Consider the following 27,919-nt stretch of genomic DNA (forward strand, 5'->3'; position numbering starts at 1 on the left):
CCTTAAAGCAGTTACTAATGTGAAACTTCCCAGTCTGGCTGGATTCCTTCACAGCAGGGAAGAGACACCTGCTCAGTTGGAGTCAGAATGTTAGAACATCTGTTGGGAATGAACCTGAGAGTAGTGATTGCTCAGCCCCTCATGGTGGGACCGTCTTCCAGGCATCCCCAAACTACAGCCCGCGGGCCGCATGTGGCCCCCTGAGGCCGTTTATCCGGCCCCCGCCACACTTCCAGAAGGGGCACCTCTTTCACTGGTGGCCAGTGAGAGGAGCACTGTATGTAGCAGCCCTCCAACGGTCTGAGGGACAGTGAACTGGGCCCCTGTGTAAAAAGTTTGGGGACCCCTAAACAATATGGGAAGGCTGCTCACCAAAGCAGGCATCCTAATGCCTGTGCTCTAGCTACACCACAGGCTGCTTCCTGTGGATGGCTTCCTTTAGGTCTCCACTTGCTTTGTTTGGGGGCACGATTTGCATCTTTTAGAACTCTTATGAGCTGGAGTTTCTGTCCTGTTACAAATGCATGATGTCTTTAGGGGTGGTGGGCGGCATAGACGCTGAAAAGACTGCTTTCTGTTACTTCCATTCCTTCCCTGCTTTTTCCATTTTCCAAAGTGCCTACGGTTTCAGTTACTATGATTCTGGACAGTTCCTACTGTTTTTGTGCTAAGCACTATAGAAACGTGATATCCAAACCTGCATCCACATCAGAATTGGGTTAGTCAGAATAAGTCAGGTTGTGCTATAGTTACACGTAACCCTCAGATCTCAGGGGTCACACCACAGAGGTGCATTTCTCACCCACTGGGCTTCACCAAGGACCACAGGACTGAAGCACACCAGGCAAACTAGCCGCTCGCCTCCTGTCTGGCTCTGCCAGACAATTCATGATAAGGAACTTCTGCTCAGCATGCATTTGCATGTGTGTTTACTCATGCACGTGTGTGTGCTAGTGTGTGTGTGTGTCTTTGTTGGAAGCCCAGAAATGTGAGGAGATTAGATGTTCAACAGTATTTTCGAACTGCAGTGGGGAATCCCCTTTTGGGATTGCTAAAACACTGTTTTCTATTCGTGGTTGGTTGAATGTGTGGTTGTGAAACTGAAGGATCCAAAGGACTGACTATTTATTGAGAACAATCTGCATGTAAGTGGATCCACACAGTTCAAACCCACGTTGCTCAAGCGTCAGCTGTGCATCTGACAATACCTGGGTCCGGGATTGAGTTGGTGGCTACAAGAAAATATCTGGTGAACATCTTCCCAGAAATCCACCGAGTAACCTATATAAGCTTTGGTTTGCTGGACTTGCCTTCCAGAGACTGTTTTCTTTCTCCCAGGGACTTGCTGACAAGTAGGGTTTACATACACATTGTCTTTTTGTAATTTATGAACTGAAGCTGATAGGACAATAAAACAAAAAAGAGAGAAGCTTTTAAACAGAATATAACACAGTTTTAAAGTTAAAAAGTGCTTTCTTGCTCTAATCAGCTGAGGCATACAACCTGCCCAGACCACCCAATGTGATCTTAGGACATGATCAAATCTCTCAGCAATAAGTCCCTTCTTAACAGGAATGGCCTTGGTCTCAGAGGTGGGAGAGTTTCCAGGGCTCCTCTGAGCCAGAATAAGAGGCGGAGCAGCTGGGCCTCAGCTTTAAAAGGGCACTAGAACATCACTGGTGTGCTGGAGGCATCGCTGGGGGGACAAAATTTATTGGAAATGACATTGATGTGGAGAAAATGACTACTTCCAGAACTTCTGTAGGGTGGACCTTGTATGTGGTTGGAAATAATCACCTGCTTGAGAAGGGGGTTTGGGAGGTGAAAGGAGGAGACCCCAAGGTATGTGTTTAAGCGATAACAGGTGGTCACTAAAGTCCCTTCCAAGGAGGATTAGTCCAGTGAACTGTAGGGTGGGTTCCTTCTTCTTGTGACCAAGGGGAAGGTGAGACCTGCCACCACCAGGTCACCTTCTCCTCTCCACAGAACCCATTTTCCTCCAAGTAAGAGCTGAACAAGTATTTTTTGAAAATATCAGTTGGAACCACATATTATCTGCCCAGAGCAGCAGATGACTAGCCTGCCTAGGTACCCACATGTGTCAGCCCTGCCCAGTTCCATCAATTGGCGAAGCCTGGATCACTAAGCCTCCACCAATATCTGAGGGGGCTGATGTCTAATAAGTTAGACTGAGTCATTTGCTCTATCACTGGAGCTAGAGGTGGAGCCTCCTGCAAAGCACTTAGCATGAGAATGGGGAAGGTATGCTCTCAGATCAAAGAATGGAGTGTGGGCACTGACTTGGCCAAACTCCAGAAAGTGTTTACTACATCAGCCCTTTCCATATCACTGCTTGAGTAACTCCTGTTTGCTCTTTGAGACCATATTTAGGCATTGCTTCTTCCGGGGAACCTCCCCTGCTTGTCTTCCACTCCAGATCAGATGCCCCAGAACATAATCTGTGTTCTCATGTCCCTCTCTGTCAAAAGGAGAGCTTTTTCAGGGTTTTGCCTTTTTTCTCTGTTGCCCAGGACTGAGTACCAGGCTTGACATAAAGTTTGTTGAATGCATGCAGGTACCTGTGCAAGACTGACTGCAGCTGGGGCACAGCTGCAGTAGGATAGCTGTACCCAGGAGTGGGGGAGTTTGGATTCTAGAAGAAGCCAGTCTGGGGTTGGAGCTCTGCACTAAGCACACAGACTGAGAGTGGGAACGGGACTTCTTCCTTCCTGGGAGAAGACTGTATGGCCACCTCTGAAGCAGTGTCACCAGTGCTGCTATTGTCTCAAGCTCCCAGACCCCAAGACTGAGTGTCCCTTTCACCCTGGGGCCTCAAGATGGCGGCATCTGGTCACATCAAATCTTAGAATCCTGTTTTTTTCACATCTGCCCTTTCTTTTGTGTTGCAACACTACACACCACCTCCATCATCTCTGGTCTCCTGACAGCCACCCCGCCCTCATGTTTGCTCTCCCCTTTGCTTGACTCCTCTAAAACTTGCACACCACTTTAATTAGGATGGTCCTTAAGTACTGATTAGCATGTCAGCACTTTATAAAAAACCTAAATTCTTCAACCTGGAATTTTACAGTTCATGGTCAGTCTTTTTCCAGATGTTACTTGCATCCATACCTCTCATTTCTCCCCTCCCAGACTTGGGTCCCAGCCTATAACCTTTTTCTCATTGCTCATGCTCTGTACCTGCTTGGTGGCCTCACTTTTTCATTTTATTACCTGATCCTACATCTCCTTTAGTCCTGCTATAATGACCCTACCTGCTTACAGCCTGTCCCCCAAACCCAATGCAAACTATAAGCGAGCAAACATTGTAAGGCCAGGAGCCATGGCTGTCACTATCAAAGCAGCCGCCTGGCCCATGCAGGTTCCCATTGGATTCGGGCAGATGGTAAAGAAACGGCGGAGTCGGAGGATGGTGGGCCATCCTATTTATTGGTGTCTCACCAAGACAGGCAAACCACAAAAGAAGACAAGGGAAGAGCAGAAAACCAGCTTTTCCCATGAAGGGCAAGGGATCAGGGAAGCCCCTGCAATCATGATAGCAGGAACTGAGTGAGCAAGCTCCTGGTCTGTCCCACTTTATAGTGTAGAAAACCAAAATCCCTTAATCCAATATACAAACAAGGAAGTCTCTGATACAAAGTCACTTATCCAAGGCATAATTGGATTCCTCATGAGAGTGCACCACCCAGATCATACAATCAGTCAAGGGTGTGGGGAAAAGCTTAGTCCTAAAACCAAACCTTAGGCTACAACGACCTGGCCTGCTTATAGCCTGTCCCCCACACCCATATAAGTCACAAGCGAGCAAACATATATATCATATTTACAAACTTATTTGACCAACACATATATATCATATTTACAAACTTATTTGACCAACACACTGCACCTAGCAAAGTGCTGGGAATGCAGTAAGTGCATATGAAGTGTTGTTAAATGCAAAAGCCAAAGGGAGGTGTTGAGTGAAGGGGGCAAATGGACAGGGTGACTTTATTACTTATTTATTTTATTTTTTTAAAGAGAGAGAGAGTGAGAGAGAGAAAGAGAGGAACAGACAGACAGGAAAGGAGAGAGATGAGAAGAATCAATTTTTCGTTGCAGCACCTTAGTTGTTCATTGATTGCTTTCTCATATGTGCCTTTGCCCAGTGTGCTTTGGCTGAGCCAGTGACTCCCTGTTCAAGCCAGCAACCTTGGGCTTTAAGGCAGAGACCATGGGGTCACATCTATGATGCCATGCTCAATGTAAGGCCAGGAGCCGCCATCGTGGCCATTCACATGCAGGTTCCCATTGGATTCGGGCAGACGATAAAGAAATGGCGGAGTCAGAGGACGGGGGGCCATCCTATTTATTGGTGTCTCACCAAGACAGGCAAACCACAAAAGAAGACAAGGGAAAAGCAGAAAACCAGCTCTTCCCATGAAGGGCAAGGGATCAGGGAAGCCCCTGCAATTGTGATAGCAGGAACTGTGTGTCCAAGCTCCTGGTCTGTCCCACTTTATAGTGTAGAAAACCAAAATCCCTTAATCCAATATACAAACAAGGAAGTCTCCGATACAAAGTCACCCATCCAAGGCATAATTGGATTCCTCATGAGACTGCACCACCCAGATAATACAATCATTCAAGGGTGTGGGGAAAAGCTTAGTCCCAAAACCGAACCCCAGGCTACAACGACCTGGCCTGCTTATAGCCTGTCCCCCACACCCAATATAAGTCACAAGCGAGCAAACATATATATCACATTTACAAACTTATTTGACCAACATTCCACCCCTTTTGCTCGCTTTACAATCTAAACCACAGGCATCTTCCATGATGGTCACTGTGCAAGGAGTAGGTAGGATACATTGCATAAACAGAAATAGTACCAACTACAGCAATAGGATTAACAGATCAAAAACTATGGGCGAAATGAGAGAGCTGTCAGTGGCACCAAGAGAGGCAAATCTTTTCCCTCTGGCAGAATACAGGCCAGAGTTTTGTCTGCAGACAGCACCGTAGCTGGCACCAGAGGCCGCCCTGAGCGGGCATACCAAACCTTATTGGCCAATACACCAGCATCTGCTGGTTCTATGTGTAGTAAAATAGGGGAACTCATTATTGGCCATAAAGAAATTACAAAGGTGCCCTTCAAAATGCTGTCCCCTTGAGCACTCAAGGGATAATACACTTCTACCTTAGGTGGCCAGGTGCTGGTTGCCCAAGGAGTTAACTGGAGGTCCACCTCCAACCCCTTTCCCCATGGTGCCAACAAGGCCACCCATCTCAGATGGGGGGCCTGTACAGTCCAGGGCCAAGTCCATTGAAGCCGTTGTCCTTTAAGAAGGGCTGTTGGAGCAGGCAAGAGCACGTTGCCCTGCTGTCCGAAACCTGGCTTGAGTAAAATGTCCTTGGTGCGTATCTGCAACTGAATAGGGGCAGCTGTCCGATGCAGGAGGGCCTCTACTGGAGCTGGGCTTCCCCGTCGAGGTCGCTCATTCAAAATCCGAAGTACTGTCCATAAGCGGCGTGTCCATCCAGTAAGAGAGCCGGTGCCCCCCTCCTGTCGCAGTCCCTGCTTTAAGAGTCCATTATAACGCTCAATGATACCAGCAGCCTGGGGGTGGTAGGGAACATGGTACTTCCAGTCCACCCCCAGCTTTTGAGCCCATTGCCTCACCGTTGAACCAGTGAAGTGGGTACCATTGTCACTTTCAAGGACCAGCTGTCGCCCGTATGCAGCACTCAGGCGGTCCAGAGCCTGTATGACTGCCCTCTGGTCAGGGTTACGAGCGGGGTAAGCAGCAAGCAGCCCGGTGGCAGTATCTACACAAGTGACTGCATACTGGTACCCTTCTGACTTTGGTAAGGGTCCAATGATGTCTATCTGCCATCGTGTCAGTGGGACATGACCCCTCTGGATCTGTCCAGGTGACACCAGTGGTCTCCGAGGGTGTTCCTTGGAACATACTGCACATTGCTCACAGGCTGCAAGTACCTCTGCATAGGACACAGGCAAGTTCCAAGCCTTAACCGTAGCCCACATAGTTTTCTGTCCTGCATGGAGCAGGCGCCGGTGGAGCCACTGTGCCACATCACCCGCAGGTGCAGTCTCCAACCATCGCACCCTTGCCAACGTATCTGCCTCATCATTCCCAGGATGGGCTAGAGGGGCATAACCTGTGACATGATATACTGTCACCTGCTTCTGGTGTCCTATTTCCCATAAGTCCTGCCACATGGCCTGACCCCATAATGGACGGTGCATTACCATCCACTGGTTAATGTGCCAAGTAGCAATCCAAAGGGTCAGTCCACGATAGACAGCCCAACTGTCAGTACAGATCACCAGTGGTGAAGGTTCATTATGGGCAACTAGCCAAACAGCTCTTAATTCTGCCCATTGGCTGCTTTGGCCTGTACCCGTGTCCATCCAAATAGTCTCAGTGGCCGGATGGAAGGCGATAGCCGTCCATTTGGCAGGCTGGCCCCTGCTGGAACCATCAGTATACCAGGCATCTTCGGGGATGGGCACCCGCCCCTCCTGGTAGGGACTGACCTCAGGTTCTGCCTCCTGAGCCCCAGTTACACCTGACTCTAAAGTCGCATAGGTGACTGGACCCAAGACTTCCTGCAGTTCTGCCCTCAATGGGCTGGTGCTAAGAGCACAGCGTTGTTGCAGATAGGCACCCCACTTGGCCAGGGTAGACATTTGGGCCATACCACTACGTGGTTTAGTTGCCCAATCTCTCACCCATCCAGCTATAGGGTATGTTGTTTTGACTGTAACTGGTGTTGTGGTTGTAATACTCTCAGTTGCCAGGAGGGCAGCATACACAGCTGCCAGCTGCTTCTCTACTAATGAGTAACGAACTTCAGCACCTTTCCACAATTGGGACCAAAATCCAATAGGTTGCCGTAGGCGCTCTGTCCGCTGCCACAAGCCCCATCCAAACCCCTCCGAGGTTACATGAACATCCAGCTCACAGGGCCTGGCAGGATCAAACACATTCAAGGCCTGTGCCACCTTGACAGCTCTCTTAGCAGCTGCAAATGAACCTTGCGCCTGCTCAGTCCAATCCCAGCGAACCCCTTTTCGAATAAGGTTGTACAAGGGGCGTAGTAACTGAGCCAAATGCGGTATAAATGCTCACCAATACCCCAACAAACCTAAGAATTCCTGTAACTGTTTTACCGTAGTGGGCATGGGGTAGGCTTGAATCTTATCTATAACTGCGTCAGGGATAACTTTTGTCTTACCCGACCAGACAACTCCCAAGAATTTAACAGATAACCCAGGTCCTTGTAATTTGTTCTCGTTAACTGCCCAGCCACATGCTTTCAAATGGGATAGCAGGGTAGGGACTGCTTGCTCCAATTCTGAAAGAGAATCACTAGTTAGCATAATATCATCAATATAATGGTACATGCGGACTACCTCTGGCTGTTTCCATTTAGCCAGGTCAGCAGCCACCAGTCCATGGCACAAGGTGGGGCTATGCAAATAGCCCTGGGGTAACACTGTAAAGGTCCATTGTCTCCCTTCCCAACTGAAGGCAAATTGGTCTTGACTCTCTGCGGCTATATCAATAGAGAAAAAAGCATTGGCCAAGTCTGCCACAAAGTGGTATGTCCCCAACTCATGGCTTAGCCGATCCATCATGTTAGCTATTGAAGGAACAGCAGCGTGCAAAGGGGGAACAACTTTATTAAGTTCCCTGTAATCTACTGTCATTCTCCAGGTTCCATCTGCTTTGCGCACAGGCCATACCGGGGAGTTGTAAGGACTGTGTGCTGGCCGGATGATCCCCACCTTTTCTAGTTCAAGGATTGTCCCTGTGACTTCTTCATAACCACCTGGCAGGCGGTACTGCTTGGTGTTAGTCACACGCCGACGGACGGGTAATTGCAAAGGGGAATGTGATGCATGTCCCCGCAATACTGCCTTCACAACCCTGATCCGCAGCCGGAACTCCCCAGCTGTAGTTTCCAACCACAGTCCTTGCAAGACATCTACCCCCAAAATATATTCAGGAATAGGAGATACATACACCTTATATGGCTTAGGAGGCAGTCTCCCTATCCCCAATGGAATAGTTATTGGCTTCACTTGAACAGTTTGGCCCCCATAACCGTCAATGGCCACTGGGGTCCCAGCAAACCACTCTGGGTTTCCATAGAGAAGGGAACATTCTGCACCTGTATCCACTAAGGCCAACACCTGTTGTACATTGGAAGGGGACCAGTGGATAGCCAGTTCCACATGTGGCCTCCGGTCCCCGCCCATCCCCGTTAGACGGGTCCCTCGGCCTTTTTCCTATTCAAACTGGTACAGTGGGTCTTGGGAGTTCCCCTCTCCCTTGGCCGTCTCTATCATATAATCTTGTAACCGAGCTGTGCGCACACCAAACGTTTTATTGGTAGCTGCTGGGGCCTTTCGTCTCAGTGGCTGGAACTTCTGTTCTGGTTTAAGCTGCCGCCAAAGCTCCAAAAGAATTTTATTAGACTGGCCATCCAATTTCCCCTTATCTGCTCCAGCCACAATCAAGTCTACCCACATCTGTGTTCGGGTAACCTTTACAGGCCCGTTTCCCTTGTTAGTTGGGGGGGAAACATAGGCAGCAGCCCTCACTGCTTTATGATCCCGAGCGGCCTCCAGCTCTCCCAAATCTGCTACCATCTGTGTAACTGCATTGATGGGCTGCCCCACATAGGGGCCCAAGATAGCCACAAGTGACCCAAAAAGGGCTGACGGGGCGCTAGCAAGGACAAATTCCCTCATTTTGGCCGTAAACACTTCCTCGTCTGGCCCACGAGACCCAGGGTTGAAAACAGCATTCTTCATACCTAGTTCTCGAAGGACCTTTACTAACTCACTGTAGCACTGCCACCGACTCATTGCCCCCGGCAGTTCTCCAGCATTCTGCCAGACCATACAAATGGCAGCCATCACCCATTCTAATAGGGTATGGTCTCCTGGGTTGCCATGGCAGTTCTGAAGACGCTGCCTCAAGGAAGAGTGTGTGGTAATGGCGGCTAATTTCTCTATCTTTGTTCCGGAGAGCATGATGCCATCCACCCCTATATCCCATAATCGTAGTAACCAGGCTACCAGGGATTCAGTAGGTTTCTGCCTAAATTGTGCCCCCCAACTCCATCAGCTCTGCCTGGGTATAGGGCCGGACCACAGAGTGTTCCATTACCTGGGCTGGAGGCTGTGGCTGCCCCTGAGGGACTCTTTGTTGCTGGGTTTTTACCTTCTTGGCGACAACTGGTCGGGCTCTCAGTGTGCGTATGGCAGCTTCAGCCTGAGCCTTCTCATACTCAGAAGAGGAGTCGCAAGCGCCTGCTCCCGCTGACTCAAAGCCAATCCACCGGCACGGATGCTGCTGCTCCTTTGGTGACCGTTTAGGCTCCTGTGGCTGCTGGCTTTTGGCCAGAAGCTGAGACTCGAGCTCTTGAATCCGCAGTTGTTTCTCCAACAACTGCCGGTGAACACGTTCAACTTCCAGGGTAAACTGCAAATCACGAACCCGTAATTCCTTCTCCAGTGCTCGCTCCAATTCCAGCCTTTTCTGCCGTTCTATTTTCAATTCATACTGAAGCTTTTGACCTCGGGCAGTTTCCTCTTGAGTAAAAAACATGTAGCCCATGGCCCCTAAAAGGACAGCCATGGGGAGCCAGAGCAGCAACCAGTATTCTACCCCACCCATCAAGGGTGGTGGCTCCATACCAATCTCTGAATCCTGCCGGAAACTACGCCAGTTGTAAGGCCAGGAGCCGCCATCGTGGCCATTCACATGCAGGTTCCCATTGGATTCGGGCAGACGATAAAGAAATGGCGGAGTCAGAGGATGGGGGGCCATCCTATTTATTGGTGTCTCACCAAGACAGGCAAACCACAAAAGAAGACAAGGGAAAAGCAGAAAACCAGCTCTTCCCATGAAGGGCAAGGGATCAGGGAAGCCCCTGCAATTGTGATAGCAGGAACTGTGTGTCCAAGCTCCTGGTCTGTCCCACTTTATAGTGTAGAAAACCAAAATCCCTTAATCCAATATACAAACAAGGAAGTCTCCGATACAAAGTCACCCATCCAAGGCATAATTGGATTCCTCATGAGACTGCACCACCCAGATAATACAATCATTCAAGGGTGTGGGGAAAAGCTTAGTCCCAAAACCGAACCCCAGGCTACAACGACCTGGCCTGCTTATAGCCTGTCCCCCACACCCAATATAAGTCACAAGCGAGCAAACATATATATCACATTTACAAACTTATTTGACCAACACTCAAGCTAGATGAATCCACACCCAAGCCAGATGGGCCCACACTCAAGCTGGTGACCTTGGGGTTTCGAACCTCGGTCCTCAGTGTTCCAGGTCAATGCTCAATCCACTGCACCACCACTGGTCAGGCTGAACAAGGTGACTTTAGAGCAGTGGGTCATTTGGTACCGGTCTGCAGAGAAAGAATAAATAACTTACATTATTTCCATTTTATTTATATTTAAGTCTGAATGATGTTTTATTTTTTTAAAATGACCAGATTCCCTCTGTTACATCCGTCTAAGACTCACTCTTGACGCTTGTCTAGGTCACGTGATACATTTATCCGTCCCACCCTAAAGGCCGGTCCATGAAAATATTTTCTGACATTAATCCGGTCCGTGACCCAAAAAAGGTTGGGGACCACTGCTTTAGAGTCTTTTGGTTTTTCCTTACTTTGGTTGTGAACACTATTTGTGCCTCTTGGCTTTCTCACTTAAGTCTCTTAGTCTTAATTTCCTTATCAGTAAATTGAGGATAATTGTGGGAGACAGGCTGTGGGCTGGCAGGGCCATTGTAGCCTAAGGCTTGGTTTGGGATTGAGACTTTTGCACTTTCTTAATACTAAGATCTCTTAATACTAGGATCTTTTAATACTAAGATCTTTTAATACTAAGATCATTTCAACACTAAGATTTTTTTCCACACCCTTGACTGTTGCATGATGTAGGGTGGTGCACTCTTATGAGGAATCCAATTTATGCCTCAGGTAAGTGGCTTTGTATCAGAGACTTTCCTATTTGTATATTGGCTTAAAGGCTTTAATTGTCTATGCCATATGTATAATAAAGCAAAGACTGGGGCTCCCTCTCTCTGTTATTGCCATCAGCATTGAAGAGGCCTCCAGATCTGTTGGTCAAATGGGTTTGTGAATATGATATATATGTTTGCTCGCTTGTGACTTATATTGGGTGTGGGGGACAGGCTATAGGCAGGCCAGGTCATTGTAGCCTGGGGTTTGGTTTTGGGACTGGGTTTTTCCCCACACCCTTGACTGATTGTATGATCTGGGTGGTGTACTCTCATGAGGAATCCAATTATGCCTTGGATAAGTGGCTTTGTATCGGAGACTTCCTTGTTTGTATATTGGATTAAGGGATTTTGGTTTTCTACACTATAAAGTGGGACAGACCAGGAGCTTGGACACACAGTTCCTGCTATCACAATTGCAGGGGCTTCCCTGATCCCTTGCCCTTCATGGGAAGAGCTGGTTTTCTGCTTTTCCCTTGTCTTCTTTTGTGGTTTGCCTGTCTTGGTGAGACACCAATAAATAGGATGGCCCCCCATCCTCTGACTCCGCCATTTCTTTATCGTCTGCCCGAATCCAATAGGAACCTGCATGTGAATGGCCACGATGGCGGCCCCTGGCCTTACAAGATCCCATCCTCTTTTCTCAGTGAGTCTATTTTCTTAGTTCCACACCTTCTCCCTCAGGATCTGGAATTACTAGCCGCACAGATCTGTGGCAGATAATATTACCAACTTTTCAGTAGTTCCAGGTTTACGGTTGTAAAGCCAGCAGGCAGGGCCAGGGCCACCATCACAGCAGCCCGGCCAGTGCAGGTTCGCATTGGATTCGGACAGTCGGTAAAGAAACAACGGAGCCAAAAACTGATGGGCTGTCATCTTTAATTCTAGCTTGCACCCGGTGGGCAAGTAAAAATACACACTGGGCTCCAAAACCCACTCACATTCAGTGCTCACAAAGCCACTGACTTATCCGAGTTTCCTAGAATCAAAGGTTTCTAGCTCATCAGCCTTATTCTCCTCAGTTCCCCATCTCCTTCCTTATCCCAGATACAAACTCTACACAAACTGGCATCTCACTCAGCACTCCGCCATCTTGGCTGCTTCTCCTGGCCTACTCCACGTGGCCTCCTGCTCTCTGCTCTGCTCTCTCCTCTGCTGATAATCTCAGGAGCCAAGAGCACAAGCTCCCGCTCTGTCCCCATTTTATAGTGTAGCTTCACAACCTTTAATCCAATATACAAAATAGGGAAGTCTCTAATACAAAGTCACTTTCTGAGGCATGATAGGATTGTACCGCCCTACAGCAAAAAGGGTGGGAAAGGCTTAATCCCAAAACCAAGCCCCAGGCTACAAGGATTCTCAACACACATTAATATCACCTGGGCGATGGCCTCACGTGGCAACGTCATCTTTAACAAAGTGAGCATAATATATTTTATCTGCCCAACAACGGTGAACACCAAATGAGAAATTACATGTGCAGGTACTTTATGACCTGTTAAGGTACATTATTAAGCTTGCTCTTTTACTTTCCACTTTAAAATATTTTTCTCCTTATTTTTAGACTTGCAACCTTATTTCTCCAAAGAGGGCCCAACAGGATAGGCAATCTTTATAAAAAGGCTGTCTACAGACACTACACAGATGAGACCTACTCCACGGAGATCCCCAAGCCGCCCTGGCTCGGATTCCTGGGCCCCATCTTGAGGGCTGAAGTGGGGGACGTCATTGTCATCCATTTAAAGAATTTTGCTTCCCGACCTTACTCTTTGCATCCACACGGTGTTTTCTACAACAAAGACTCGGAAGGTAAATATTGATCCTGCCTGCTACAGTGAAGGGGGTTCTAAGAGCACAATGGTTATACACGTTCATTTGTCTTCTCCTGACTCCTTCTCCCCCATCTCCATCTGTTCCCCTGCTCTTTCTCTTCTTCCTTTTCCTCTCCCGTATTTCCGCCTTTCCTTCTTTCTCACTCTTGTTTATGTTGATACAGCACTGGCTCCCCCAGGCTCCCAGTAGCACTGACTTGCATCCTTGTCAGTCACTCATGCTTGGGTAGCACACTGCACGGGAGGACTCGTGCCAACAGGTTCCAGAGTCCTGTCGCCTGTTACAGCCACGGCTGTGGGGAGCGTGTCTCAGAGTGAGTTGATCTCAACTTCCCTGCTTACGGCTACTGTTTTCGGTGCTTGTTTCTGAAACACCCCTGTCTTCTTGCCTGCACTGCAAGATCCTCAATTGAGCAGCTTCTTGAGTCCTCCCTACAAATATTTTTAAATTTTCAAGCAATATTCTTAGACTTTTGATATAAAAGTACTTCTCAGACTTCAGCAGTTTTTCGCCCCTTTCCTCCGTTTAATGAAGTGTGCAGCGAAGCTCTGGGCCCCAGGCTCGGCTCCCTGAGTAGTCGGAGATGAGCACATAAAACTGTGCCGGCTGAACTTCAAGGGGAGTTTTGTGACTATTGATATATTTTCTTTACTAAAGTCTTGTGAAAGTATTATTCACACTGCAGGTAGAAATTAAAGATGTGTCATCATCGCTGTGCCTGTCTTTTTAAATATAGAGAAAAGAAAGGCATCTCTGAATCTTTAATTTTGTCTGTATCCCTTAATATATTTCTGGAAAGCATGCCTTCATAGAGCTGATGGCCCCCTGATAGATCATCCAGGCCAGTGACCTAAAGCTTTATAAGGTCCCAGCTCTACTTTTTAAAAACTGTAGTAAAACATACAGAACCTAAAAACTACCATTTTACCATTCTAAGTGTATAGTTAGTGGCATGAAGTACAATCACACTGTTGTGCAACCACCACCGCTACCCATTTCTAGAATTTTTCCATCACCCTAAACAGAAAAGCACTCATTAAATAACAATCCCCTACTCTCCTCCTCCAAGTCCTTGGGAGCCTCTATTCTACTTCTGTCTCTTTGAACTTACCTACTCTAGGTACCTCAGATAAGTGGAATCATACCATATTTGTTCTTGTGTGGCTTATTTCACTTAGCAGAATATATTCAAGGTTCATCTATGTTGTAGCCCATGTCATAATTTTAGTCCCTTTTAAAGCCATACATGTGTATTTCACATCTCGCTTATCTGTTCACCTTTTGATGGACACTGGGGTTGCTTCTAGCTTTTCACTACTGTGATTAATGCTGCTATGCACATAGGTGTATCACAGAGCCTTCTGAGGGTTCAAAGCCACGAACCCTTCATTAGAAAAATACATATGTGCACATAGTTGTGAACTCAATTTGAAGGAGTGCTCAGAGCGCTTGAAACTATCCATGGGTCCTGAAGTTAAGAGTGCCTAGCCAGCCATCTCTATACCCTCTCTTAAGAAAGTCTCTTCCATCTCAGGAGTTGGTTGCTTGTCCTTGCAGCACATATAAACTTTCATAGTAGAAGGAGACCTTTCTGGTGTATGTCCTCGTTCGTGTTTGTCTTTACATTAGACTGCAAGTTTCCTGGGAGCAGAGACCATACTGGCTTCTATTGAGCAGGTTTCCCCTGTGCCTAGGACTGTGCTCGGCATGTGTTGAGTGTTCCGTGAACAATTTTCAGATGCCTCCCAGATCTAGCCCCCCCTCCCCCATCATCATTTCATAAGTAAGAAATCAAAGCCCAAAGAGGCAAAGGACCTAAACCAAACTCTTACAGCTGCCTGGGAGCTCAGTGGCACTAAGCACAGGACTCCTGCCTCCCATTCTAATGCTCTCCCCACTACTCCACGCTGCTCCTGCATCTGAACAGGGAGCTAGGCAGCACCTCGGCTTCCTATGTGCACATCTCAGCAGGCCCCTTCCAGGCCACGGCCCTTGCCTTCCTGACTCTCCTGAAGGGACTCTCCATAGAGTTCAGAGCCAAGGCCAGGCCCTTATTTCAGGTGCTTTCCGACACTCCATTTCACTTCTTTCTTACCACCAATATATATTTTGAAAGGTTTGCCTTCATTCATAAACCTTCCATTGAATACCCAACAGGTGCTAGAGACTGACACTGAGTCTTGGGAAAAAAAGATGAATAGTTGAACATCAGTGGTTACAAACATAAAGGTTTATTTCAGGGATCTCAATTCCGTTCCCATGATCTGTGTGTTTACCCTTGCACCAATGCCGTACTGTCTTGGCAACTACGGATTTACAGTAAGTGTTGAAATTGGGTAGTATATATCCTCCAACTTTTCTTTTCTCTTTAAGACTTTTTAGTTTTGCATTTTTATATAAATTTTAGATTAGCTTGTAAATTTAAAAAAAAACAGCTGGGATTTTGATGAAGATTGCCATGAGTTTATCAATCAATTGGGGGGAAATTGCCATGGGCAAAAGACGAATTGCCATCTGGATAATATTAAGTTTTCCAATCTATCAACATGAAATTTAGATCTTCAATTTCTCTCAACAATGTTTTAGTTTTTAATGTACAGATTTGCATTTCTTTTGTTAAATTTGTTACAGAGTATTTTATTATTTCCTATGCTGATATAGATGAAATAGTTTTCCAAATTTTATTTTTTGATAGTTTGTTGCTAATGTATAGAATACAATTGATTTTTGTATATTCATTTTAGATACTACTATCTTGTTGAACTGGTTTATTATTCAATGTTTAGAGGATTCCTTGGAATTTGCTGTATACAGAATCATGTCGCTGTGAATAGAGACAGTTTTATTTCTTCCTGACTGATCAGTATATTTTCCTTTTATTCTTCTGCCCAGTTGCACTGGCTAGAACCTTCAGGACAATATTTAATAATAGTAGTGAGAGCAGACAGTCTTGCCTTGTTCACAATCTTAGGAAGAAAGCAGTCCATCTCCCTCCCATTAAGAATAATGTTAGCTATGATTTTTTCTTAGATTATCCTTTATCAGGTTGAGGAAGTTCCTGTCTATTCCTAGTTTGCTGAGAGTATTTAATTTCTTTTTTTTTATTTCTTTTTTTATTGATTTAAATTTATTGTGTTTACATAGATTCAAGTGTCCCACCGAATACATCCTCCCCCACCCCCGAATTCCCCTCAACATCCCCCTTGCCCCCTCCCCCCAACACCCAGGATTTGCTTTTCTGCTCTCTATAATGCTGTTATGTATATATAATTTCACCAATCTCTTTCCCTTCTCTGATCCCATCCTCTCATCCCCTTTCCCTCTGTCCGCTTTACCACTGGTCCCTTTGATCCTTCCTCTGCCTCTATTCTGTTCCTCAGTTCACATTGTTCATTGGATTCCTCAAATGAGTGAGGTCATATGATATTTTTATTTCTTGCCTGGCTTATTTCACTTAACATAATAGTTTCCAGGTCCATCCATGTTGTCGCAAAAGGTAGTGTTTCCTTCTTTTTCATGGCCCCATGGTATTCCATTGTGTATATGTACTAAAGCTTTTTAATCCACTCGTCCACTGATGGACACTTAGGCTGTATCCAGATCTTGTAAACAATGCTGCTATAAACATGGGGGTACATTTCTTCTTTTGAGTCAGTGATTTGGTGTTCTTAGGAGATATTCCTAAAAGTGGTATAGCTGGGTCAAAAGGCAGTTAGTTCCATTTTTAATTTCTTGAGAAATCTCCATACATTTTTCACAGTGGCTGCACCAGTCTGCATTCCCACCAGCAGTGCAGGAGGGTTCCCTTTTCTCCCCATCCTCACCAGCACTTATTATGTGTTGTTTTGTTAATGAGTGTCATTCTGACTGGTATGAGGTGATATCTCATTGTGGTTTTAATTTGCATTTCTTTAATGATTAGTGATGTTGAACATTTTTTCCTTTGCCTATTGGCTATCTGTATGTCCTCTTTGAAGTGTCTCTTCATTTCTTTTGCCCATTTTTGATTCGATTATGTTCCTGGTGTTGAGTTTTACATGTTCTTTATAAATTTTGGTTATTAACCCCTTATCAGACATATTTCCGAATATGTTCTCCCATTGTGTGGTTTGTCTTTTTATTTTGTTCATCTTGTCTTTAGCTGTGCAAAAGGTTTTTAGTTTGATATAGTCCCATTTGTTCATCCTGTCTTTTATTTCACTTGCCCATGGAGATAAATCAGCAAATATATTGTTGTGAGAGAGGTAGGAGAGCTTACTGCCTATGTTTTCTTCTAAGATGCTTATGGTTTCACGACTTACATTTAAGCCAGGGGTCTCAAACTCAACTCAGCATGTGGGCCACAGAGCAAGATCACAGCCGTTCAGCGGGCCGCACTAGGTCTACAAAAGGCAACTGTTACACAACACTTTTCTCATTGCAGTTGAAAACAGTCTGCGGGCCGCACAAAATTGTTCAGCGGGCCGCATGCGGCCCTCAGGCCACGAGTTTGAGACCCCTGAAAAGCCTTTTATCAATTTTGAGTTTATTATTGTGAATTATGTAAGTGGTGGTCTACTTTTATTTTTTTGCAGGTAGCTGTCCAATTTTCCCAACACCACTTGTTAAAGAGACTGTCTTAACACCATTGTATGCTCTTACCTCCTTTGTCAAATATCAATTGTCCATAAAGGTGTGGGTTTATTCTGAGTTCTCTGTTCTGTTCCATTTGATCTGTATGCCTGTTCTTATACCAGTACTAAGCTGTTTTGAGTACAATGGCCTTGTAGTATAACTTGATATTAGGAAGTGTGATACCTCTAACTTTATTCTTCTTCTTCAAGATTGCTGAGGGTATTTGTGTTCTTTTTTGGTTCCATATAAATTTTTGGAATATTTGTTCTATATCTTTGAAGTATGTCATTGATATTTTAATAGGAATTGCATTAAATTTATAAGTTGCTTTGGATAATATAGACATTTTAATGATGTTTATTCTTCTTATCCTTGAACACGGTATATGCTTCCACTTATTTGTATCTTCCTTGATTTCTCTTATCAATGTTTTATAATTTTCTGAGTACAAGTCTTTAACCTCCTTGGTTAAATTTACTTCTAGGTACTTTGTTGTTGTTGCAGTAGTGAAGGGGATTGTTTTCTTAATTTCTCTTTTGGACAGTTCATTGTTGGTGTATAAAAATGCCACTGGTTTTTGAATATTAATTTTATATCCTGCCACCTTGCTGAATTCATTTATCAGGTCCAGTAGTTTTTTTACTGAAACTTTAGGGTTTTCTATGTACTGTATCATATCATCAGCAAATAATGATAGTTTTACTTCTTCTTTTTCAATTTGGATGCATTTCTTAAATCTTAAATCTACATTTCTCTTTTACTACATTCCCTGCTGCCCCTTTGTTCTGTTTACAACAGGACCCTTAACATTTCTTACATCATTGGTTTGGTTGTAATAAATTCCTTGAGGGTTTTTTTTTTTTTTTTTTTTTTTTTGTATGGGAAGCTTTCTATTTCTCCTTCTATTTTAAACAACAGCCTTGCTGGATAAAGAAGTCTTGGTTGTAGGCTCTTGTTCTGCATTAATTTAAATATTTCTTGCCATTCCCTTCTCGCCTCAGATGTTTTTGTTGAGAAGTTGGATGTCATCCTTTGGGGTCTCCTTTGTAAGTGATTGACTGCTTTTCTCTTGCAGCTTTTAATATTCTTTCTTTATTTCTTAGCTTTGGTATTTTAATTATGATGTGTCTTCATGTAGGTTTATTTGGGTTCCTTTTTAATGGGATTCTCTGTGCTTCTTGAACTTGTGTGACTTATTCCTGTATCAATTTCGGGACATTTTCAGCTATGATTTCTTCAATCAGGTTCTCTATCCCTTGTTCTTTCTCTTCTCCTTCAGGAACCCCTATGATGTGGATGTTGTTTCTCTTCCTATTGTCACAGAGCTCTCTTAGAGTTTTCTCAGACATTTTGATCCTCCTTTTCTTTTGCTATTCTGCTTCTATGCTTTTGCTTATCTTGTCCTCTAACTCGCTGATTTGATCCTCTCTTTCATCCTGCCTGCTTTTAATTCCTTCTAGTGTAGTCTTCATTTCTGATATTGTGTTTGTCATTTCTGTCTGATTCTTTTTTTATGATTTCAATGTCCTTTTTGATGCCAGATATCTCTTTGTTTAGGTGCTCATGTTGTCTATCTATGGTTGCTCTAAGATCCTTCAGCATCCTAACAATCATTATTCTAAACTCTGCATCTGGCTTCTTAGTTATTTCCATTTCATTCAATTCTTTTTCTGGGGATTTCTCTTGCTTATTCATTTGAATTGCACTTCCCTGTCTTCCCATTTTGTCTCTATATAGACTGCTCCTTCAAATATGTTGTTTGTGTAGCTATCTGAGTATAGGGCTGCTGTTGTCTGACTCCAGCTTTCAGTTGTGTAATTTCTAAATCTTCCTGAGATGGCTTCAGCTGTTTGTAATCTGCTGTGGGCTACTTGTCTGCTGCTACTGCTCTTTTTGCTGTTTGTGACAACGTTTTCTATGCCTTAGCTGGGTCAGGTGTGAGGAGCCTTTCCTTCAGATACCACTCTAACTATGGTTGTTAGGTCAGAGCATCAGCTCTGTATCTGGCTGCTAAATGTACTGGCCCTGGACCTCACAGGCTGGAAACTGGTGAAGACCAGTGGGAGTCACCACTTTTGACTGGCCCTCAGCAACCTTCTTGGAGCTACAGGCAATCCAGAATCATCTTCTCCTCATCCGACACCTGATCATCCAAGTCGGCCATCTTGGGCTGCCCTCTTGAGTTTAATTTGATAAGGATTTTGTTAATTACTTTTTGGCACCTATTGAGATGATTCTATAGTTTTTGTCATTTAGTCTATTAATATGTTGTATTAGATTACTTTATTTTCAAATGTTAAACCAACAATGCAATCATAGGATAAATTTGGTTATGGTATATAATTTTCTCTATATATTGCTGGAGTCAGTTTGCTAATATTTTGTTAAGAATGTTTGTTTTTAGGCCCTAGCCAGTTGGCTCAGTGATAAAGCGTCGGCCTGGTGTGTAGATGTACCGGTTCAATTCCCAGTCAGGGCACACAGAAGAAGTGCCCATCTGCTTCTCCACTCCTCCTCCAACTCTCTTTTTTCCTTCCATAGCCATGGCTTGGCTGGTTTGAGCAAGTTGGCCCAGAGGGTTGAGAATGGCTCCATGGCCTTGCCTCAGGTGTTAAAATAGCTGGAACAACAGCCCCAAATGGGTAGAATATCACCCGCCAGTGGATCCCTGTCAGGGTGCATGTGGGAGTCTGTCTCTCTTCCTCTCTGCCTCTCACTTAATAATAACAAAAAAAGAATGTTTGTTTTTACATTCATGAGGAATATTGGTCAGAATTTTCTTTGCTTGTGATATCTTTAGCTGGCTTTGATACTAAGGTAGGGAGGGTTTGCCTCATAGGATGAATTTGGAACTACTCTCTCCTCTATTTCTAAAAGACTTTTGTAAAGTATTGACATCATATCTTCTTTCAGTATTTGATAGAATCTATAAATATAAATAAAACTATCTGAGCCTGGATTCTTTGAGGGAAGGTTTTAATTGCTAATTACATTTATTTGCATATTCTGGGTTTATTTTCATTTTTAATTTATCCTTTTTTCTTTCTTAAGTGAGAAGCAAGGAGGCAGAGAGACAGACTTCCACATGCACCTCCACCAGGGATCCACCTGGCAAGCCCCCTACAGGGCCATGTTCTGCCCTTCTGGGACCAGTTAATTCATTGCTGTGCAACCAAGCTATTTTAGCACCTGAGGTGAGGCCACGGAGCCATCCTCAACACCTGGGACCAACTTGCTTCAACCAAGCCATGGCTGAAGGAAGGGAAAAGAGAGATAGAGACAAGGGAGAAGGGAAGGGGTGGAGAAGCAGATGATTGCTTCTCTTATGTGCCCTGGCTGGTAATCCAATCTGGGTCATCCACACACTGGGCTGATGTTCTATCACTAAGCCAACTGGCAAGGGCCTTTAATTTATTTTTGAGATAGTTTTGATAATTTGTGTCTTTCCAAAAATTCATTAATTTCATAAGTTATCTGATATTTTGTCATTAAATTGTTTATAATATTCTCTTCTAATCTTTCCATTTCTGTATGATCAGGGTAATGTCCCATTTTTTTTTTTTTTTAACTCTTGGTTTTGGCAGTTTGTATCCTCTTTCTTTCTTGGCCTGTCTAGATAAAGTTTTCTCAATTTTGTTGAACTTTTCAAAGAACCAACATCTGGTTTGATCTCTTTCATATTGTTTTCATTTTCTCCTTCATTGATTTCTGCTCCAATCTTTTTCATTTCCTTTTCTCTGCTTGTTTTAGGTTTAATTTTATCTTCATTTTCTAGTTTCTTAAGGTGGAAGAAATTTATGTTTCTTATGTTATTGATTTGAGACTGTTATTCTCTTTTGACAGAAATGTTTAAAGCTCTAAATTTACTGTTCAGTATGACTTTAGCTACATACCACAAATTTCATGTTTTATCTCCATTTTTTATTTAGTTCAAAATATATGTATATTTAAAGATTTTTAATTTTTTAATTAAGACTTTATTCATTTTAGAGAGGGGAGAGAGAGAGACAGAGAGATGGGGGGAGGAGCAGAAAGCATCAACTCCCATATGTGCCTTGACCAGGAAAGCCCAGGGCTTTGAACTGGCGACCTCAGTGTTTCAGGTTGATGCCCTACCCACTGTGCCACCCCACCACAGGTCAGGCTAGTTCAAAATATTTTTAATTTGTCTTGTGATTTCTTCTATGACCTATAGGTTATTTAGAAGTTATTGTTTTATTTTCAAATATTTGTAGAATTTGCAAGATTTTTTCTGTTAATTTTATCAAATTTAATTGATTGGAGAATATATTTTGCATTCTATTAGTTCTTTTAAGTTTATCAAGATTTATTTTATATGCAACCACTTGTCTATCCTGAAGAATGTTTTATATGCTTTTGTAAAGGTGTATTCTGCCCTCATTGGCTGGAATGTTATGTAGATGTCAGGTCGAGTTGGTTGATAGTGTTGTTGAAGTCTTCTATATTATTGGTGCTGATCTGTCTAATTCTGTCAGTTGTTAATAGTAGGGCATTGAAATCACTAATGATTTTTGTTGAGCTGTGTATTTCTCCTTAAAATATGTTAATTTTTGTTTTATATGTTTTGAGACTCTTGTTAGATACAAATACATTTATAATGATTATATCTTCCTGATACATTGACTCTTAGCATTATGAACTATCTATGTTTGCTCTAGCGATATCCCTTTTCTTAAAATCTAATTTGTCTGTATCGACAGCACTTCAACTCTCATATTGTTACTATTTGCAATCTTTTACTTTCAATCTATTTTTGTCATTGAATCTAAGGAATAGACTGCATATAGTTGGATATCATTTTTTTGATATCCAATTTGACAATCTCTGCATACTAATGGATGCTTAGATTATTCACATTTCATGTAATTATTGATTGAGTTCATCTACATTTGTCATTTTACTAATTATTTTATATATGTCTTCTGTCTCTTGGTTCCTCTGGTCCTCCTTTATTGCCTTCTTCGGTGTTAAACAAATATTTTTGGTGTGCTCTTTATATTCCTCTGTTGATTTTTATATATTGAGTTCTTTTCTTATTGGTTGACCTAGAAATTGCAATATGCAATCTTTAATTTATCACAGTACGCTCCATATTTTTACTGACCTAGCTCCAGCAAGATATAGAAGCTTTGCTCCAACAGGGCTTCATTCTCCTCCAGTTTTTGTGCTATTATTGTCATGTTGTCATTGCATCTCTATCTATGAACACAACAATGGGATGTTATACTTAGTACTTTATATTATCTTATGACTTTTAAAGAAGTAAGAAAAAAAAGAAAAATATGCTTATAGAATATTTTATACATATTAACACATATTTTCCAATTTGGGTGATTTTTATTTTCTCCTGTGGATTCAAGTTACTCCCTGATGTTATTTCCTTTTATTCTAAGGACTTCCTTTAGTACTCCTTGTAAGACAGGTCTGCTAGTAACAAATTCACTTAGTCTTTATCTAGAACATCTCTCTAACCCCCCCCCCGCCCTTTTTTTAAGGAAGTTTGCTAACTGGATATAATATTTTTGGATGGCATTTCCTCCCCAGCACTTTGAATATTATCATCCCTCTGTTTTCTCCAATATTCAGATGGGAAGTCAATTGTTAATTGTGCTGGTACTCCCCTGTCTGTGATGAGTCATTTTTCTCTTTCTGTTTCCATATTAACTTTTTGCCTTTTAAAGAGCAATTAGACAATATCTATGTATGGATTCTTTGTACTTATACTATTTGTGATTCATTATGCTTCTTTGATGTGTGGGTTAATGTTTTTCATCAAATTTAGAACACTTTCAGCCGTTATTTCTTCATACTTTTTTTTTTTTTTTTTGCCTCTTGATTTCTCCTTTGCTTTGGCAAACTTCTATTTATTTTCCCTTCTAGTGAATGTTTTATTTCATTTAATGTATTTTTTCAATGTCAAAATTCCAATTTGGTTCTTTTTTTATAATCTATCTCTATATTGAGATTCTATACTTGTTGAGTCATTTTGCTCTATCGTCCTTCATTTTTTTCTCATAGTTTATCTTAGTTTTTTGAAAATATTTATAATAGCTGCTTAAAGTCTTAATCTGCTAGATGCTATATCCAGAGACACTTAGAGAGAGTTTCTATTGGTTGCTTGTTTTACCCTGAATATGGCCACACTTTCTTGTTCATTTGCATGTTTCATTTTGTTGCTGTTGAAAATGGGACAATTTTAAGAATATTATAACATCTCTGGATTCTGATCCCTCCCTCATCCAAGGTTGTTATTATTGTTTGTTTGGTTTTTTTGTTTAGTAACTTGCCTGGGGTAAATCTGTGAAATCTGTCTTTACTATGCCCTGTGTTTGTTTGTTTGTTTGTTTGTCTGTCTGTCTGCCTGTTTGTTGGTTTTAATACTTTTAAGCCTGGCTACCGAGCATCACTTCTATATCTGCCTAGCTTAGGGGACAGTAGATGAGTGTGCAGAGCTTGTATTTAAGCATCAGTAAGTACTCTGTTCTCTGCTTTTGGATCTGTAGGTGGATAGAAAATAATTCTCAGAGTTTAGGCGGTTTTGTCTGCCTTGGTTTTACTTTTTTGCTGGGCCTGTTGCCTCTCCTCTTTGAAGGCACACAGCGTTAGAATCAGCCAGGAGTATGTGAATGACCAATGTTTTAAGCATAAACATTTCTGGGTGCTTTTATTTAATGTCCAGAGCAGCAAAGTTGTTGTTTTTTGTCAATTCCATCCAACTTTGTAGTTACTTCTGGGAGAAAGGACTTACTGACCTCCTCACTCTCTTTTAATCAGTTTTTGACTTGGCTGTAATTACAAACTTGCTAGTCTTAGAATCTCTCCTCAATTCAGTTTAGTGTTTACTGTGAACTAGACAGAATGCTAGATACTAGGGCTGCAAAAATGAGTAAATACATAGTTGTTGCCTCCAAGATAGTCACCTGAGGAGAGGTAGAAAATAAAAACTAGTGGAATTAGGTGGATGGAACTAACATTAGTTGAGTAGTTACTGTAAGCCAATGCCTGTACCAGAGCTCTTACAATCATTATCTCATTTAACAGTAGAATTAACTAGTGCTCTCTTGATCTTCATGTGCAATATAATTATTAGAACTACTTTTAAATATTTATTGTTTTTTAAGCTATAGAAAAGAATAATGAGAGGTATTAAAAAGTAAAACTCCCTCTTATTTGTCTCTCATCTGAAAACCTTTAATAATTTCTTATAAATTTCTCTAAATTTTAAAATATATATTATAGTATATATATATATATGCTTGTACATTTGTACAAAAGAGATTATATTATAAAGCTACTATGCACTTTCTGTTTTTCATTTTTTTACTTCATTTTGGAGATTTTTCTCATATGATTCCATATAAAGAGACGTCCTTTTAACAGCTGTACGATATTCCAGTGTATGAATTGGTGCTGAGGACTATTTAGGTTGCTTTCAGTTTTGGGTAGATACCAGCAATTCTACAAGGAATATTCCAGTTCATGTATTTTAAAAAACATTTTCAACTGTATTTCTAGAGTAAGTTTTTTAAAGTGGAATTGCTGCTTAATATTCATATACATTTCTACTTTTTTTGATAAGAATTAACAAGTTGTTCTTTAAAAACAATTGCACATTTTTCTCTTCTACTACTTGTTTATGAGCTAGCCTATTTCTCCCACAGCCCCACTAGTCCTCAATGTTTTCAAATCTGATGGGTAAGAATTGGTATGATTTCTAGAAGTTTACACATCCCAGAATACATTCAACCAAATGAATGTTACTCTTGTTTTTGTTTTTTTGAATATTCTTATATTATTAATGTTACCATTGCCCAAAGTCTTTGTCAAACTCCTGTTTGGGAATGACTTTTGGAAAAACTTTTATTTTTATATTTAATCACTTTTTATTTTATATTTACTGTTTATTTTGGATCTTAAATGATATTGTTCATCTTGAGTGTTGGTACTAAGAGTTTGTTTGGGGACTCTAGCTCCACCTTTCAATAATAGTCATCAATGACTCCTAATAATAAAAAAGAAAATACATTAAATATATGGTGGAAAAAAAGAATCTCTAGAAATTTGCTATCTGTGTTGATCTGTATCATATAATTAAAGCAAACTGAGTGATCTCAGTTGACGCTTCAAAACAAGTCCACTACTCCCCACTCCCCTAACTCCTGATCCTTAGCCTCTCCATATGTAAATTCAGAAATTTCCAAGCCATGCGTTTTATTCACAGGGCTCTGCTATAGACAGTGTACAGTCATGCCACTCATTCATTGTTGTAATCAATAGTTATGTATTGCATACCAAGCACTGGGATAGATCTTGCATATATAATTTTGAGTAAAAATTAATCTAATTTCCATAAAACTTATAGTCTAACACGAGAGACTGACATTAGTCAAGCAATTATACACATTATATATATATATATACATATATAATTAAAACTTAGGTGATGCTATTAACAAATAATAACCAATGGTTATTGAATGTTTACTATATAACAGGCACTATGATAGGTGTTTTATAGATATTGTATCATATAACCTTCAACAACTCTATGAGGTCAGAATTATAATTATCATTATCTTACAGATACCAATCTAAGACTCATAGAGGAGAAGGGAATTGCCCAAGTCACAAGCTAATAAGTGGATGGGAATAGGATTTGATTCCAAGCAGTCTAACTCCAGCTGTGAACTTAACCATTATCTCAAAGGCCCTTTTCTTCATGTGAATGCATTTTAGAAAACTGACCTAATCCAGCAAGTTTAGGATTGCTTGAGCCAGACTATGCTGGGCCTTGCAATCTATGTTCAGTATATTCCCATCTTCATCCCAAGAATGATGGGAAGCCATGGGATGATTTTAAGTAAAGAACAATAAAATCAGATGTGAGATTTAAAGACACTCTTGTTATGGCTTGGAAAGTGGATTAGAGAGGCAAGAGATGCTGTGAAATCAGCTAGGAGAGTAGTGCAGAAGTCCAGATGAGAGATAATGTCATTAGGACTTGATTGTGATAGTGGAGATGGACATAAATAGATGCATTTGTGAAGAAGCAAGAACAGGACCTTGTGGTGCATTGGAAATGACAAGGGAGAAAGAGGAAGACAATAAGAATGCTTCCTTTGATTTTAGCTTGTGGCATTGAATAATGGCGATTGTTCTTTTTCATGGAGAGAAGAAACAGTAGCTGAGGACCAGGCTTAGGTTGCTAATGTGCTTTGAGAACAGTTGCTTTTGAGCTCCTTCTGAGATTTATAAGGAAGATGCCCAGTATACAATAAGACATCAGTGTGAAGTTCAGAGGCCAGGTCCGGGCTGGAGAGAAAAGTGGGAGTTGCTGGCATGTCACTTGTTGGAGCACTGTTAGTATAAGTGCTATCAACTAGGGAGAGATCTCTGGGCATGAAGCCAGCATTATATCCGGAAGATTTCTGACAGTGAATGATAGAGAAGAATGTACTGAAAACTAGACTGAAAAAGAATTGCCAAAGAGGATGGAGTGATGTCGTAGGAGCCAAGGGAGGAGAATTTTTTTTAAGAGGGAGAGAAATGACAGTAATATCAAATGCTGATGAGAGATTAGGCAACAGGGATTTTTAAAATATTATGTGGATTTAATAGAGGGTGGGTAGCACACTGGATTTTTCTTATCCCTTTATCAGGTTAGATCAGTTATCAAGTTAGAAAGCAGTAAACTACTTTAGTTTAACTTTGAGTAAAAATGGTTTTGTCATATTTTTCAGTGTTATATTCTCAGCTTATATTAAGAGACAATGTAAAAGATTATTTTAAAAAATAACAATTTTGAAAACCATTCTTGAAAACATTGAAGAAATAACTTATATTACTCAACAATTTGTATATAATGATTTTCTTGAAAATAGTATCTTAGAATTTAGTACCAACAAAAGGTTCCTCTCTTAGGGAACTGGTTATTTTACTTTTATTGGACAAAGGAAAAAGATAACCTAATGATATTAACCTAATATATATCAAACCTAGACATAATAATGTTAATATAACTTTGATATAACCCGAAAATTCAGAGCTACACTTAATATTGAAAGATCTAACTAATTAATTTAATCTCCTGATTTCCTTATATAAGTTTTGTCCTCTGACTTTATTTTTTCAGTATTATATAGTACATGGGTTTAATTTGTATAAGAATTCTTTTCTTTATTTTTAGATTAAAAGTTAGTATATAAGAGAAAATTTTAAGTAAACCTATACATAGGAAGTAGGCAAAAATAAAGTGAATATACAGAAACAGTTCATACACCATATTCCCAATAATTTGTGGGAAGTTATCATAGTGTAGTGGGAAGTCAGACACAGCTAGATTGAAATCTTGCCCCCCTCCCCATACTAGC

The 27,919-nt window shown here is 41.9% G+C and overlaps 1 protein-coding gene across 1 annotated transcript in view; it reads left to right on the forward strand.

Moving 5' to 3' along the window:
* The window catches only part of HEPHL1 (hephaestin like 1), an 84,610-nt gene that overhangs the window by 7,900 nt on the left and 48,791 nt on the right, over positions 1–27,919 (forward strand). Inside the window, exon 2 of the mRNA XM_066360727.1 lies at positions 12,646–12,890. Coding sequence (XP_066216824.1) covers positions 12,646–12,890 — 245 coding nt within the window. The remainder of the gene's footprint in view (positions 1–12,645; positions 12,891–27,919) is intronic.

Source organism: Saccopteryx leptura, chromosome 1, assembly GCF_036850995.1.
Source record: "Saccopteryx leptura isolate mSacLep1 chromosome 1, mSacLep1_pri_phased_curated, whole genome shotgun sequence".
In the NCBI taxonomy this organism is placed as follows: domain Eukaryota; kingdom Metazoa; phylum Chordata; class Mammalia; order Chiroptera; family Emballonuridae; genus Saccopteryx; species Saccopteryx leptura.